The sequence below is a fragment of the Mytilus trossulus genome, unplaced genomic scaffold (assembly GCF_036588685.1).
Source record: "Mytilus trossulus isolate FHL-02 unplaced genomic scaffold, PNRI_Mtr1.1.1.hap1 h1tg000244l__unscaffolded, whole genome shotgun sequence".
NCBI classification, from domain to species: Eukaryota; Metazoa; Mollusca; class Bivalvia; order Mytilida; family Mytilidae; genus Mytilus; species Mytilus trossulus.
Genome location: NW_026963317.1, coordinates 2,873,529 through 2,891,272, shown reverse-complemented (window position 1 = coordinate 2,891,272; position 17,744 = coordinate 2,873,529). Strand labels below are relative to the sequence as shown.

The following is a 17,744-nucleotide window of genomic DNA, read 5'->3' as shown; positions in this document are numbered from 1 at the left end:
TATGAGTTACCTGTACAAGATAATGTAATTCTTTGCATCCAGTTTTCGTAAGCATCTTGTCCACTGGATCTTCTTCCTCGTCGTCTTCTTTTGGCTTTGGTCGTGACCGATCGTGTCCCATGGGCGCAGACATTTTGGATACCAAAATTAAATATTCAGCTCCGATATTATTTTTTCCGATTTCAGTATTTAAAGATATCAAACACATCGCTTAACGTTCTTATCTTGACTTCTGTTGAATATTAGATTAGCCGAAAAGTTCACGGGTGTACATTCAAATGGGGTTTTCGCTTATTTGTGTACTGAAAGTCAAATTGTACCGCAAGTTCCATAATTTCGCAAATCCCAAACCGTCTTATCGCGAAATGAGTATTGAAAAGTCTGAGGACAGAAAAGCCAGAATTGTACTGCAACAATGCTTGTCAGCACGACTTCAAGTTCAACCAAAATCCGACACAGAAGAAGCACAGTTTGTTGAGGTGAGCCAAATAAGATTAGGCTTACTATAATTGTTTTTGTTTTTTTTTATAGTTTCAACATTGTTCCAGTACGCCGGACCGTTTAAACTCAGTGCTTTGCTATGATTTAGTCTAGTTTGAAAGCTTAGTACAAGCTGTTTGGTGCTTAATTGACAGTGTTGTTATAAGCATCATTGTCTCTGATTTTTTTTACCTACATATACAAATAAAATTAATATTTAATACCAAGTCATGCGGGAATGTGACAGTTGTTATCCATTAGTTTGATGTGTTTTTGCCTTTGATTTTACCATTTGTTTATGGACTTTTCGTTTTCAATTTTCTCGAAGTTCGGTATTTTTGTTATTTTATTTTTTGGTTAAGGTATGGAAGAATTATAAATTTCCTGTGGTTACAAGGAAGTTTTGTACAACCCTAGTCCAAATAATTATGACGTCTGGCAAGGCTATTTTAATTTTTTTCTGGGACGCCTTCCTGTCGCAGAAAAATAATAAAATAACCTTGCCAGACGTCATAATTATTTGGACTAGTACAACCCGTGACATGAAACGTTGCACTATATATTATATGAATATATATGATTGAATGATTACTGCCGTTAGCACTATTAATTGGCTTTCCGTGTTGCGGTCACTCTTTTAGTTTATTGATTGAGGAACTCGGAGTGCCAGAAGAAACCAAATTAAAATAGAATTTTGGCAGGAACTAAACAATCATAGAAATTAAGATTCGATTTGGAAAGTTCTTCCTGAATATCGTTGAACACTTACTAGTATCCTGTGATTTTATTCAAGACAAAAGAGATGATTTATGGTAAGACATTATTAGCAAAATCCCATTCAGTTCAGTGTTTTTATGGACAGTCTTTCGGTATATGAATTCACAACAACAATTCTCTCTTGCAATACGTCATATGAATTAGAAAATGATGAATTAACTTTTTTCTCTAAGACTTGTGTTCGTCACGTTGAAAAAATCTGCAGAGATTTCTACAATCGGTAGAAGATGTGTCCGTTATCGATATTATAAACAGTGCTAATTTTTTCTCATATTAACTTTAAACAGTGACTTTAATTCTTTGTTGTTTTTTTTTGTAATTTTGTAATTTATATATTTCATGTACACCAAATCTCTATAAATAGAGGAAACAAGTTGCTTTCTTTAAAAAAAGAAATGCAATCGTAAACCCAAATGCTTGTTTGGCATTATATATATGTTAGATAATTGTTTAATAAAGATGTATTGTCTTATATTACTTTTGTAATACCGGCTTCACATATCAACGTATAGATCCGACGTACGTCGGCCGTGGTAAAAAAAATCATGCACGCTACCAATACGCTAGTAATTTTGATGCATTCAACCTGTCAATCATATCTGTATCGTGTGCACAACGAGCTTAAAGCGTGTATTGGGTGTGCGTAAAGCGTACCTAAGCGTTTCACCTAGTCTTTCTACATTCCCAACTGCAGGTCTGTCTATATATGTGAATGTTTGTCAATAAGTCTGTCACATTCGCCCGTCTGTTTACATATTTACCAGTCCGTCTTTGTCCACTGGTTCGTCTATACATGTATACTAGCTTTGAAATAGCTTTCGGAAAGTGCGATTATTTCAGTGATTTGTGTCTATTGTTTTTAGGTAAGTGATTATTGTGCACCGTACCCATCTTTTGAGGAACGCGAATTGCAACTGATATTTTACAGTTTTTTCTTGCGATGTGTTGTTCTTAAGGTTTGGTCCATTTGGGAGGGTTGGGTTTATGGCCACCACATTGTTTATGTGCCAATGTCCATTCTAAAGCCAGGAACATGTAGTACAGTGGCTGTTGTTCATAATTCATGTCGGTCAAGTTTTTTTCGTAAATTATTTTGTTATCAATAAGGCTGTTTAGTTTAGTTTTGTTTGATTTTTGTTTTTAAATCTTAATGGTCGGGGCATTTAATAGCCGACTAAAAGTTTTTTTTTCCATTTTTGGAGGCCACTCGGTGGCCTTTAAAGACTTACTACCACGTCATTGTATCTCTGGTTGGTACTTGTATCATTAGTGCTGTACCATGGTCGATCCTATGCACCTTTAAGGCAGGCGGGATATTTTTGTAGATCTTGTACAGCTGAAACTAATGGGAGTAGTTCCTGTACTTCTATGTCTAGTACCATGTTGCATGGTTGGAGAGGGTGTAATATCTTCTGTAGGTTTGATGAAGTTTCACCCGTATCGGACTTCTTCTCCTGAATAAAAGCTTTAAGGCGACGAGTATTTTTGTATGCAATGTGCTCTTAACGTGTCTCAAACGTATCTGTAGCGTTTTCAACGCTCGTGTAGCGTTTATATTATGTGTGTGCAGTTTATAGGTATACGCTTGACAAACGCTTGAGCTGAATGAACTTTTTTATGTTCAATTAAAATTTTCCTGAAGTAAAAGCGTTCACCAAGCGTATACCTTTGTATTTCGACGTACTTCAAACTTATGGAACGCGGGTTTAAACGCTTGCGTAGCGTTCCTCTGGTGAGCAACTAAGTTACGCATACGATGATACGGACTTTGTTAATTTTCGTTTTTGACTGATTGTTTTACATTGTCAATTCGGGGACTTTTATAGCCGACTATGCGGTACGTGCTTTGCCTGTTGTTGAAGGCCGTACGGTGACCAGTAGTTTGTATTTCTGTGTTATTTTGGTTTCTTGTAGATAGTTGTCTCATTGACACCAAACCATATCTTCTTTTTTTATATTCGATATCTTATCGCCGACCTGGTTAAGTCTGCTAAAAATGTATGCATGATTCATTTTTAGGTTATCAGTCGTAATTCAAGTGGCACATTTAATTCGTTGTTGCATTGCTTGAAGTATCATTTCTAACATCTGCATGGTCAAATGTGTATTTTTTTTAAAAATAAATTTAGATTTAGATTTCAGTAACGGTTATTCTTTCCCCCTTCATATTGAATATCTATACTTATCAGTCGCATTTTAATGACAAAAAGGATTCAGAGGTTATTATGTGACCTTCTTGTTTTAAAAAAAAGTAAATAATGTTGCAATATTTAAACAAAGAAAATAACTTTAAATTTGCAAAATTAATGAAAATAAATACGGACATAACTTTCATAATTAATTTTAACGTTATTTTCAATAAACGATTTTTTTTTAAAATCCTCGTTTTGACACCTATTTGAGGCACGTGTTTATGATGATATTGCCATGTCCTTGGTCTATCCTAGACGTAAAATTTCAAAAAGTGCTAATACTTTTTTTAAAGATTTTATTTTTAATTGTTATAGTTCAAAATATTTAATTTTTTCATATTCAATATCTATTTAATTTTATTTTTAATAACCATTTTTTTTTATTAAAGTTGCAATATTTAACCAAAAAAAAATAACTGTAATTTAATCATATGCAAGAAAGACTTCCCTTTAATTTCAGTATAAAAAAATAAATAGCTTGCTTTTTACAACATGTACATCTTCACTAAACGTAAAATATAAAATAAAATGCTACTAAAACTCTTTCTAAAGATTTTATTTTTAATTATTCTCGTTCAGAATATAAAGCGCATTGTTTACATGAAATCTTATCTCATATCTAAACACAGCTGGTTACATCGTTTGACTAATTAAAATACTACGCATGTAGGTTAATATGAGCAGCTTGTAATCGTGTGCAAGAAAATATTATATCATAATAAATTTCAGATCATACGTAAAATATCTCTATAGCAACTTAAGATGCTAATGCATATTCAACAGATTAGTAAGCTATTGCGCATGCATTTGAAAGGTGGTCATAGCTTTTGCGCATGTATTTGAAAGGTGGTCATAGAAAGAACAGAAGTGTTCCGAATAACATCCGGTGTTCCGAAAGACTACATCACTCGTCCAATATATACTGCGTAAACCCTCAGGGGTTTACGCAATAAAGTTATACATTGATGTATCCCTTTGGGAGTGCTCCTGAGAGAGGAGGAAATTACCAGTAACAGTCGAACGCACCTGTCACGTGCAGGGTTCGAAATCACATTTTCGGGATGACCGATATACACTCTGTCAATATTAAAGGACCACAGCAAAATAAGAAAAGCAAAAACACTGCTTAAAAAAGTAATAAAATTTGGACAATAGCAAAATTCTCATGTACCAATGGGTTGAACATTGTCTTTTGGTTTATACCCCTTTTGCATGTTTTCAGTTTCATAAAATGATCGACCAGCGAGCGGATCCAATACCTTATGTTACAAATGGACAGTATACATGGCTGTGTTTTCACCAAAGTATTTCTCGTCTGTGCAGTTGAAAAAGTTTTAAGGTTTGGCATCAGTCTGGGATATATTTAGAAAAACAAATAGGAGTTTGATTTTTGTTTTCGTTCCTGCAGAAAGTGTGATAATAAACTAAGTTGGATTAAATCTTTGAAATTCCCAGTCTCAGACAGGTAACATAACTGGGTCGATGCCTCTGCTGGTGGACTGTTAGTCCCCGAGGTTATCACCAGCCCAATAGGCATTACCTCGGGCAGACTGGCTAGTCCGAAATTACGGCCCCATCTTGTCTGGCGAAACAGCCGTTGGACGTCAGAATAATCTCGGACTAGGTACTGGCATGAAAATACGGAATTTTTTGTGTTATTAAAATTTGCTGTTTCAAAATGTTAGAAAATTATTATAAATTAACGAATGTATCTCCTTCATGCAAAGCTCTGATTCCTTTAACAGATTGGGATATACTTTTTAGACCTTTTGGATTATAGCTCTTCATCTTTTATATAAGCCGTTTGGATTTCAAATATTTTGGCCACGAGCATCACTGAAGAGGCATGTATTGTCGAAATGCGCATCTGGTGCAGGAAAATTGGTATCGTTAATGTTATAACAACTATATAAAATTTGTTTCATAAATAAAGTACCTGAAAAAGGGGGTGGGTGGCAGTGGCAAAATGAAATTGTGTCAAAATTTTGATGGGGATCATGAAGTAAAACAGATGCTGTTGTAGAGGAACTGTAAATTAATGGACTTGACATGCAATAAATACTCTTCATTTAAAACGATATCATAATGAATTTTGTTGGCTGATGTATCGTCTTGTATTCCAAATTCTGCTATAAATATCTCTATCTTGTCAATCTATTCAATGTACAAAAAAATCTGTATTACGCAGCCTGTACACAAGCTCTGATTGTTATTTTAAAGCACAGGCACTTGTCTCAGAATTTGATTTCTTATATTTTTTGAAGTGCCTGTGTTTTAAAGTAATAAATTTATGCCATACTTAAGGTAATACTAGTAAATGAGACCGATATTCCATACGAAAAGTTCTAGTCAACCTTTAATAGCTGCATTGACAACCTGACATATACTGATTATACATTTTGTACGTCAAGGGTATTTATATATATAGTTGTCACTTGTGTCTAAAAAAAACCGTTTCATGTGTGATTCAATTTAAATCAAGGGGAAATCTGTATCACGGAAATGCTGCCCATATTGGAATCTACACTCAAGGAATAAAAAATAAAATCGAATTATGGGAGCCTTATTTTTTTCAGTCAATAAAGTCCTCAGTAGCTATAGCCAAGAATTTAAGGTTGATTGTTGGTGGATAAGCGCCACTTTTGGGCTACCGGAGTGCCCGGAGAAAACCACTTACCTTCGATAGGAAAACTGATAATCCTAGTCAATTAAGATGGAGTCGGGTGCACTGCACGAGCGGATTTGAACTTACAACCTCAGTGTTGACTGGCTAGTTATTACAGTAGTAGAACTACTTAGAACACATGGCCACCGGTTACCCCTATCAGCTAGGCAAGATCTACAATATGGAGGGTGATCGTCCAACAACTCCCTATCGGCGATTTTTGCTTTTACTTTTTTTTTTTTTGCATTTTGACTTTTACGTTAAAAAAACATATCTTGAATCACATTTTTTTTTTATCAGTCAGCAATGTAATTTCTACTAACAAGTCAAGTTTTACAGATACATATATATAAATAGCTAGTATACCGTCACTCTTTATCAGAGTGATTGTCCATAACTGATGATTTTTATTTTATCCTTTTTCGGATTTTGAGTGAAAACTAAAAAAGTGGAGAGAAACTAAACAGCCAAATGATCAGCGATACAAGATCAAAATAGATTTTTTTTCATGAATTCTAATCTCGTTTGCAATGTTGGAGAGTGCTCTTTGATGAATATGCACATATATATACATAGGTGAGCCTCACAGGCCTGTATAGAGCCTCTAGTTTTAATACCTTGTAATTTTTTTATTTATTATTTCGTTAGATTGGAAGAGGTTTGATAGTGTATATATGCTTCCTGAAAGGTTCAACATCCGACACAGTGTCCAAAATGGGTAAATATAATCATTTAGCATAAAAAATGGTTGACATGCTGTGGAAAAACCTGAAAAATAGAATTCTCTAAATGTACATAGTGTACCAGAAACAGAAAAAAAATATACGAGACTATCATGGCTTTGTCGACTTTATTTCAAAGAGTTTTGTCGTTGTAATATAAAATGATTAAAGTAGAGACAGGTAGATTTCTTAGGTAAATTTGACTATTAAAAACATATTCATATTTAGAGTTTGTTCATACATGGTCACACTTAAAGTTTCCCATATATTTTATTAATGCACACAAGGATTTGTATAGCAAGACCTTCTTACTATACAAATCTTTGATGCACAGCCATATATTATGAGGCCCATCCCTCAGCCTTGCCTGTCATCGTCTATATGAAACTTTCGTTTATTCATGAATAACATGTAATGGTACAGTTGAAATTAGAGAGTGCAATTAGGCATACACATGCTTTAAAAATAAAAATACGTCGGTCTTAGTCTGATGATGCATGGAAGTAAAAATAAAAGGTCAATAGCATACTTCTTTGGTCTGAATTTTACCTATACTGAGGACTCTTTTTGAAAGTGAAGATCATTGAAGTAAAAGTATTTTATTGATGTGTTACTTGTTGAGTATTGCACATGTTGCACAACCGTTGTTACTATGCATGATGTCTACCTTTCTTTGCAGAAGGTGTTGACTGAGATTTTTACATTGTACACAATTATAAGGTTGTCGCCGGCCCGGGGTACTATCATTAGATTATAGTTATAAAGTCCTTACGTAGTGTGGACCATTTATTTAAAAAGTGTATTTAAATCTCAAGCAACTACAATTATGGACAAAGGAAGATAACTTAAATATAAAAAAATATTTTTAACAATTACGTCATTGATATTTTTAGAACAGATACTAGATTATGCATTTGTCTGATAATAATTTCAGTTAAAGCAGCATTAAATACCAGACTTAGTGCAAATGATGAAGGGAAATTAGTATCCATACTAGAACTTCCAGGAGATGTGTTGATTGTACCACAAGCAACACTAGGAGGTTCACTGAAGGGAAAGTTGATGCAGTATCATAAAAACATTGACAAAGAGGAAGGCAAAAAACTGTACGATGAATTTGTGCAATCATGTAATGACATAGTTAAACAAAACAATCCCAATGTGTCTGTACAAAGTGGTACATATGGAAACAGACAAGTGTTTAGAACAGACACCAATGGACCATATACTCACATGATCGAATTCTAATTATTCTTTTGAATTGAATATATATGCATAGTCGAATATTTATGATAGATGCTGAAACAAAAACAAATTAGCAACATATTCTCTGTAGAATTTTGATTGAACATTTGAATTTAACATTAATTTTCATGGAATAAGAAAACTAGAGGCTCTCAAGAGCCTGTGTCGCTCACCTGTTACTGTATTTACTGATGTCGGCCATCTTGGTTGGTAGGTGGGGTCATTAGACACTTTTTGTTAAATAGATACCATAGTGATGATTGTGGCCACGTTTAGTTTAATATGGCCCATGGTTTTAGAAAAGAAGATTTTTTTGTACAAGTTACAAAAATGACGAAAATTTGTTCAAAATTGACTATAAAGGGCAATAACTCCTTAAGGGGTACTCTTACAATTTTTATCATGTTGACTTATTTGTAGATCCTACTTTGCTGAACAAAATTGCTGTTTACAGTTTATCTCTATCTACAATAGTATTCAAGATAATAACCAAAAACTGCAAAATTTCCTTAAAATTACCAATTTTAGGGCAGCAACCCAATAACGAGTTGTCAATGTCTTAGTTTTAAAGATATAAATCAAAAACTGCACTTTACCACTATGTTCTAATTTTAGCCATGTCGGCCATTTTGTTTGGTAGGCGGTGTCATCGTACACATTTTTCAAACTATATACCACAATGGTTATAATCACCAAGTTTGGTTTAATTTGGCCATGTAGTTTCAGAGAAGAAGATTTTTGTACAAGTTACAAAAACTGACGAAAATTTGTTAAAAATTGACTTTAAAGGGCAATAACTCCTTAAGGGGTTGACTGACAATTTTGGTCATGTTGACTTATTTGTAGGTTTTACTTTGCTGAACATTATTGCTGTTTACAGTTTATCTCTATCTATAATAGTATTCAAGATAATAACCAAAAACTGCAAAATTTCCTTAAAATAACCAATTCAGGGGCAGCAACCTAACAACGGGTTGTCCGATTCATCTGAGCCTGATTTACAATTTTACCCCATGTCAGATTTGCTCTAAATGTTTTGGTTTCAAAGATATAAGCCAAAATATACATTTTACCCCTGTGTTCTATTTTTAGCCATGGCGGCCATCTTGTTTGGATGGCCAGGTCACCGGACACATTTTTTAAACTAGATACCCCAAGGATGATTGTGGCCAAGTTTGGTAAAATTTGGCCCAGTAGTTTCAGAGGAGAAGATTTTTGTAAAAGTTTACGGACGACGGACGCCAAGTGATGAGAAAAGCTCACTTGACCTTTCAGGTCAGGTGAGCTAAAAATCATACTGAAGTGTCAGTGGAATTTTTTTCAATGGTGATTAGAATAGAATTTTATGAAGTTAACATTCTAGCAGACAGTAAACTTCATTAAATCAGATTTTTTAAGGACAAGAGTGGAGGTGTAAGAGAATGTATAGTTTTAAGATGTGTTGTTTTTTCATTCAGCATTAAACATTGTTAAACTAGTGTTTGATTTTGAAACAGTTTACCAAACTGGTTTGCAACAAGAACCAGATGCTCTGCAGCTTGCAGCTTTATATGACCGCAGATGTCGAACCCTTAACAGTTGGGACAAGTATTGACACAACATTCAAGCTTGATACAGCTCTGAATTTGGATTGTGATTAAATATTGGACACAGCAAAGGTTTCCGACACAGAATGAATGTGGTCCAATTTTTCTTTGCTTTTGAGCAACACACTATGCTGTTGAATATAAATCCCCTCAACAACAAAATTTAAAAATAAATTTACAGCTATACATCTCCAGACAATTATAACTCCCATTAACATAATTTTGAAGCAGTGTAAGGGAAGTTATCAAGTAATCAAACATATATATATAACACTATTATTTAAATTTTAATTGGATTACCTCCATTACACTGTTTTTAAATTGTCTAAATTGTCCTTCACCAGAAAAAAACCTTGTTTTCCCCTTTATTACACCTAATTGGTTAATGGTTTGATCCATTACCTCTATAACCATCCCTTTGTAGTATGGAAACTTGTGGTATAATTTCAGAGAGATTTATACACTCAAACACTGTTATTTACTGAAAACTACAAAAAAAATGATTCTTTTTGGCCCCTTATTCCTAAATGTTCAGGGATATTAACCCCAAACTGACACCAAGCCTTCCCTTCATTATATGGAACGTTGTGGTACAATGTCGGACAGAACCATCCAGTTAAACATAAGTTATTGTCCTGAAACTTCAAAATTGCTTGTTTTTGGCCCTTAATTCCTAGACTGTTTGCCACATAACCCTTAAAATGAATTCCAACCTACTACTTCATGGTATGAACATTTTGGTACAATTTCAGAGTTATTGAAACACTTATACACAGCTAATTGTCCTGATACTAGATAAATGTATGTTTTGGGACCCTTTGGGCCACTTATTCCTAAACTGAAGGGACCATAACCCCCAAAATCAATCCCAACCTTCCTTTTGTGGTTATAAACATTGTGTTAAAATTTTATTGATTTCTATTTACTGAAACTAAAGTTATTATCCAGAAACCATCCGTCTTCGAACAATGCTGACGCCACTGCGGCTAGAGATGTGATACCAATATACGACTGCAAAAAATTTTGCGGTCGTATAAAAATCCTTGAAAATCCTTTAAATTTATATTCAGATATTTTATTTGTATATGGACTTTTACAGCATTTTTATACCCTTTTGATTCATTTTAAACCAATGAAACAATGACAGGGCTGACTTTTAGTGCAAACCCCGGGTGCAAACACTATTTGTTTTAGACAATCCTGAAAGATATTTTTCTTAGTCAGAAGTATTGTAGAAAATGTCCTTTTATCTTTCCACCGTTTGTAAATTGCTTACCAAAGTTATTTAGATTGAAAATCAAATATCAACAAAGTTCATAAAGTTATAGTACTAGTTACTGAACGTTACTCTATTTACAACAGTGGCAGATCCAGAATCCAGAGAGGAGGGCTTTCGGGTTAGAACCCCTTTTTTTTGTCAATCAATGCATTTGAATGGGGACGAAAGTTGAAAACCCCCTTTTACAAATGACTGGATTCTCTCCTGTTCTGTTTAAACTGTTCTGACTACTAAAACATAAAAACACTACCTTCAACCATTTTATTAAAATATCCATAAATTACATAACATTTACAATAACAAATATCACAGATGATGACTAGTTAATGGAAACTTAACATCCAGTTGTAAAATAGCCGTCTAAAGTGAATCTTGTGGCAGTACAATAATAAATAGTCTTTAAATAATATTTATACGAATTTTAAATATTTGTTTGAAATGCTCAAAATTATATTTGAACACTTAAAGGTATAAAATGTAATGTATCATAATGCTGTGAAATCTGACAGATAAAATTCTGTTCTGTCTAGAAGAAGTATTTACATACTCATAAACAAATATACTAGAAACCAAAAGAATCACAATTTTTACTTAATGATAATCACAAATACCTCAACTCAGATGAAAATTAGAATAACTAAATACTTAAATCTAATTATAATTGTTTATACACAATTATATAAAGTATGTTCCCTATTGGAATTTTGAAAACAAGGATTAAATCTAATTCTCAAATTTTGATAATATAATGACTGTTTTAAAATTGACCAATGAGTTTACCCTATTAGGGTTCTATCTGTCCCTAAAATTGACCAATGAGTTTACCCTATTAGGGTTCTATCTGTCCCTAAAATTGACCAATGAGTTTACCCTATTAGGGTTCTATCTGTCCCTAAAATTGACCAATGAGTTTACCCTATTAGGGTTCTATCTGTCCCTAAAATTGACCAATGAGTTTACCCTATTAGGGTTCTATCTGTCCCTTATAACGTCCATGTTAGTTTTTATATCAACATGTACCTTCATTTCTGGAAAACTCAAGTGAACTGGAAATTCCAATATACATATTTGAATACAAAGAGATATGAGGTATTAATAATTAATCAGTGAGGTAGCAAATCAGAAAAATAAAGAGATTGGAATGTAGGGTCCTTAATGCTCTTCAAATTTGTACCTAATTTGGCCTTTTATACTTTTTTGTAGACAAAACATGCATCTGACGTATGTAACAGTTTTAATTCTGGTATCTGTGATGAGTTTATCTCCAGGTCAATGACAATATTCAGTTTTTACCAATAGACAATTATAATGTGAAGCTTTAAATCACTAAATATTTCCTTGACTAAACACATGCATGGTGACATTTGTATACAAGGATTTAAAAATTTACTGCTAATGAATCATTAAAAGAGACATTATCACAAAGTTGGATAAAAAACTGAGTAAAAAATTCTTAAATCTCAGAAGGGCAATAACTCTATGGCTCCGACAATTGGCATACATATAAAAAGTCATAAATAAATAAATAAATAACGGTACATGCTTTTGTAAGATAAATCCTGAGTAATAAATCATTCACCGGAACTTTAATGTGGATTCATTTATTTTCGTGGGTACCTATTTTCATGGATTTAGGAAAACTTTCATGTTCAAGGATATGTAATTTCATAGTTTTGCCAAAGTCTACATAAAAGCCTTTAGAAAATTTGCTTTGACGTTGAACATTAAATTTTGTGGTTCACCCGTAACCACGAAATCCACGAAAATTGGTATCCAATGAAACAATGAATCCACAGTATATGTAGTACATGAATATGCTTCTGAAACTAATCCTTATCGACTTTATGAAATGCTGGGATGGCTAATGCATGTTTCTGAGCTAAATGGTATGCTACAAAGGACAGAAATATAGATCCAGTACGAACAGGACCCAGTATCATTGCTTTGCTTCCATAAGCTGCTGGAAACTCAGTAATAGCTATTAAAGTATTAACAATGACTAGAGACAGAAATGGTATATATATATGTTTAAGTTTGTGGAACCTTGGTATATGGTGTTTCTGAGACATCTGTCTTGTATAATGTATAATGTATCCAGTCATTAAGAGTAGTGGAATGTTAAACAACACAATCTGAAAAATAGAAAAATTGAAGATGAGAAATAACAGGAAGTATAAAATAATCAAGATTGGTTAAAAAAAAGTAAAAGACAAACAACAGTACACAAAGCACAACACAAGAAAAATTAAGACTAAGAAACAATACCTAACCAAAAATGTGGGTTGTCTCATGTGCTCTGGAAGGGTAGGCAGATCCTGCTCCACATGTGGCACCCGTCGTGTTGTTCATATTAGTACAAATGAAACCTGATAATAATTCAGAAGTTCACATTCAGGTAGAAAAGGAGGGACAGGATTGTAGTTGGAAGATATCAGTTGCCATCTCATTATGTGAAACAGATATTCCACAAAGGTCAACCAATTTGTAATGTCCTCCATAACATTTACAAGTTTACAAACTCTTAGTTTAATAGCTTCCTTGTGAGCACAACCCTCTATCAAAGGAGGCTATATAAACTCCTGTTAAGAATTGCACATGAGGTATTCCCGCTACTGCTCTCTATGTACATGAGGTCACCCATATTGTAACGTTAGCTTATCAGAGTTCCAATACAAGTATCATTGCAAGTAGATGTTTTCATATGACTAAGCCTTTACTTGAGTCCAATAGAACCACTCTACGATAACTCCATTGAAAGAGATCTACTAGTGCTTATACAACTGCATAAAAAATATAGACTTACAACTGGTGGTTCATTCTGAACTTACCGAACCACCATACTTTTAATATGTAAACTAGGCAAAAAAGATGAAAAAATCTTTTTACTCTACAAACATTTTAGACATCATCTTAGTTTTATTTCTCGCATGTAGAAGCTTAAAAATTAAACTAATTACAACTTGCAAATTTGTTTTTGCTATGAAGTTTTCATGTTATTTCCATATGATTACTTTACTTACATGAAATGTACCATACAGATATGCTAGACAGCCTGGTAGTAGCGTCCCTTTGACATATAATCCCCAGACAAATAAAACTCCTACTTCTCCTTCTAAAACATCTGCTATAAACCAGGGACCTTCAAAAGAAATTGAAAACTTTTTACTATATCTCAAAACTTCATATTTCTGAACTTACATGTATGTTTAACATTTATTAATTTTGGCATAAATATAAATGTATGATAAACATATTTTTATTTGAAATTCTCTTTCAAGGTTCTGGCTACAGTCATATTTGCAGGACCAGACTGTCAGACTTAATTTCAAATGACTGTAATGAAATTCATAATTTCAGTCAAATTGAATGTTCTCCAATACCCTTTAGTGAGAAATAACATTTTTTGGTATACTTTTACTAAAACTTAATTTAAATGCTTCTCCAATATTACAATTGCCATAGAACTATATACCAAACAAGAATGTGTCCCAAGTACATGGATGCCCCACACACACTATCATTTTCTATGTTCAGTGGACCATGAAATTGGGGTAAAAACCCTAATTTGGCATTAAAATAAGAAAGATCATATTATAGGTAACATGTGTTTCAAGTTTCAAGTTGATTGGACTTCAACTTCATCAAAAACTTTTTCCTGAAGCGGGACAAACAAATGAACAGACCCACAGACCAGAAAACATAATGCCCCTCAACTATTGTTGGTGGGGCATAAAGAATTTACTCTGTAAGGTCAGCTTAAAGTTTCATGTTAAAATTACATACCTATTGCTACATACAATGTAAAAAGTGTAAACAGCCAGTATAAAGACTTGACTTTAGTAACCAGCCATAACCTCAATAACCAGATATTGATAAAGTGTCCTACATTTCTAGTTATAACATTCTGACCTGTAAAATATAAATCATCAAATGCTTAGAATTACTTTGACTTTCAACAGGCATATACTCAATTCCAAGTATCTTTGTAAATCATTTTTTTTGTTTAAAAACAGTTGAATGATTTTACCCCTTCAAAATATATGACACTGTTCAATCAAAACCAATGTTTATGCATACGCATAACCATTTTGTTTCTAACTTTTGTTCTTGTTCAAAAATAATTATTTTTGATGTTTTCATGAAGTTTTCCTCTATCCACACTTCACCTAACAAAAATATTTCAAATAACAAGCATTCTTTGTACTGAAACAATATGCTCACTTAATCTCTAATTTGCCATGGTTTAAATTATATAACAAATACGTTTATTTGTATCAAGTCAATATCTTCAAAAATGATGAAAACAAAATGTGGTAAATTGATTATTTTTTCTAAATCCATGGACAAAAACTGCATAAAATCAAGACTGAAACCAAATAAATAATACTATATACAGAACTAATCATCAAATCAGTATCTTAATTCAAGCATGAGTGAATTTTTTAAGTTCAAGGAACACAACTCTGCACAAAGTCATCAGACTTGAACAAAATATTCAAATTTTAAAGTAAATTTGGATTTTATTAGATAAATACTTACCATCATAAATTCTGAGTGTAACCCCAATTGTGTCATAGGTCAGATGGAAAATCCCAACTAAAAATAAACGTATTCTCACTGGTCCGGACATATACCCCTGTTTGCCCATATTCTTCCATTCAATTTCCTCAAGACAGAAAACATAAGGAAAGGGGATGAAGGGGAGGTGGGTGGGACCTATAATTTATGATGGTAAGTATTTATCTAATAAAATCCAAATTTACTTTAAAATTTGAATATTTTATAGCTATAAATACGTTACCATCATAAATTCTGAGTAACAGAATCTAACGTAAAGCTGAATCCCCTGTAACAGAAGAAACAGGAGGAAAGTTCAATCTTTGTGCTGAAACTATAGGTCCAAGAGAGTATAAACTCTCGGCAAAAGTAGCCATAGATTGGAGGTAGTGAGATATAAAAGAGTTCTCATTTCTCCAGAAACCTGCAGACAGTACCTCTTCCAAAGATGCACTGTTAAACAGAGCCCAGGATGTAGAGATACCCCTAACATCATGAGCTTTAACATTAAAACTATTTAAAAGTTCTGCCTTAGAAGAACCATAAGCTAAAGATATGCATTTGCATATCCAAGTAGAAATAGTTTTAACAGAAAGATCTGAGATTCCTTTTTTAATAGGAATAAAGAGTCTTGAGTTAGAAACAGAACGTAAACTACACGTTCTTTCCAGATAAATAGAAAGGATTCTTACTGGACATAAAAGTACAGAAATAGAATCGCTAGGGAGTGCAGGAATCACAACTGGTTCTGCACCCTTATCTGGAATCTGATTCTTTGCCAAAAAAGCAGGATCCGTTAAAAGAGTAACCGAAGATTTATCCCTGTTAAATCGAAGGCAAGCATCAGAAATAGAGAAGGCATGGATTTCACTCCTTCTCCGTCCAGAAGCCAAAGCTAAAAGAAAACAGCATTTATAGGAAAGAAACCTTAAATCTATTGTTTCTGCTGGTTCAAAAGGAGGAAGTTTTAAAAAGGATAAAACTAGTCCAAGGTCCCACTTAGGAACTAAAGTTTTTTGTCTTGGTCTTTCAAGACTAAAACTACGAACCAAAAGAGAAATATGTTCATTGATTCCAAAATCTGGGCCACCAGAAATATGAATAGTTCTTGAGATAGCTGATCTATATCCCTTAATAGTAGAGGGACATAATCCTTTGGATTCAAAAAGAAAAACTAGAAAGTCTGCTAATTGTTGTACAGTGACTTGGAAAGGATCAATTTCCCGCTCACTACACCAATCTGAGAAGATTGACCATTTTGCATCATAGACAATGCTAGTGGAGTCTCTGACAGACTTTGTGAGATGCTTGGTTGCTCCTTCAGAAAAACCTCTCTTTCTGAGGCTAACCCTGAGAGAAGCCAGGCGTGTAGATGAAGTTTTTCTGGATTTTGATAAAGAACCTTGCCCTTGATTTGAGACAGAAGGTCTGGTCTCAGAGGTAGAACTAGAGGACAAGCACATGATAGGCGCAGAAGGTCTGGAAACCAAGACTGTTTTGGCCATGCTGGAGCAATAACTATGATCTTGCAATTTTCCCCTGCTATTTTCTGAAGTACTGGGGAGAGAAACCTGAAAGGAGGGAAGGCGTACCCGAACATTCCTTTCCAAGATAGGCTCATTGCGTCTACTGCAAAAGATTTTGGATCTGGAACCGGAGACACAAATGTTAGAAGTTTGTGATTGAGACTGGTCGCAAACAGATCTATCTGAGGTGACCCCCAATGAAGAGTCACAGCTTTGAAAACTACTTGAAGTAGTTCCCACTCCGTGTTTACTGGAGCAAGGGATCTGGATAGAGTGTCGGCTAGAATATTGAGGTGCCCCGCAATATGTCTCACCACTAGATGAACCTGGAGTTGAAAACACAGAAGGAGAATGTCTCTGGCTATCTGATAAAGAGAAGGTGAATGAGTTCCTCCCTGATTCTTGAGATAAGCTACAACTGTTGTGTTGTCCGTGGCCAGAATGACAGACTGATTCTTTAGAGACATTTGGAAATGATTCAGTGCAAACAGAACTGCTTTCATTTCCAATACATTGATATGCTCTTCCAAAAGATCTGGACTCCAGACTCCCGAGATTGTAAGCCCCTCCAGATATGCTCCCCAACCGAGGGTGGAGGCATCTGTGAATAATGTTAGACTGGGAACTTGAGGGGACAGACATAGGCCCCTCATTACATTTTCCCGTACTAACCACCATTGAAGGTGTGGAAATAAAGGCTGAGTGATTGGAATCA

At 34.0% G+C, this 17,744-nt stretch overlaps 2 protein-coding genes across 2 annotated transcripts in view; one reads left to right on the top strand and one right to left on the bottom strand.

Moving 5' to 3' along the window:
- Positions 1–279: 279 nt before the first annotated feature.
- LOC134701448 (D-aminoacyl-tRNA deacylase 2-like) lies at positions 280–8,217 on the top strand. The gene is made up of 3 exons (XM_063562605.1): positions 280–479; positions 6,763–6,832; positions 7,771–8,217. The coding sequence occupies exons 1-3, from the start codon at positions 366–368 to the stop codon at positions 8,082–8,084; spliced, it is 498 nt and encodes a 165-aa protein (XP_063418675.1). The 5' UTR covers positions 280–365; the 3' UTR covers positions 8,085–8,217.
- Positions 8,218–11,963: 3,746 nt separating this feature from the next.
- The window catches only part of LOC134701472 (transmembrane protein 62-like), a 42,310-nt gene continuing 36,529 nt past the window's right edge, over positions 11,964–17,744 (bottom strand). Inside the window, exons 12-14 of the mRNA XM_063562627.1 lie at positions 14,730–14,855; positions 13,967–14,085; positions 11,964–13,078 (exon numbers count right to left, since the gene is read on the bottom strand). Of these exons, the coding sequence (XP_063418697.1) occupies positions 12,773–13,078; positions 13,967–14,085; positions 14,730–14,855 (551 nt within the window). The 3' untranslated portion in view covers positions 11,964–12,772. The remainder of the gene's footprint in view (positions 13,079–13,966; positions 14,086–14,729; positions 14,856–17,744) is intronic.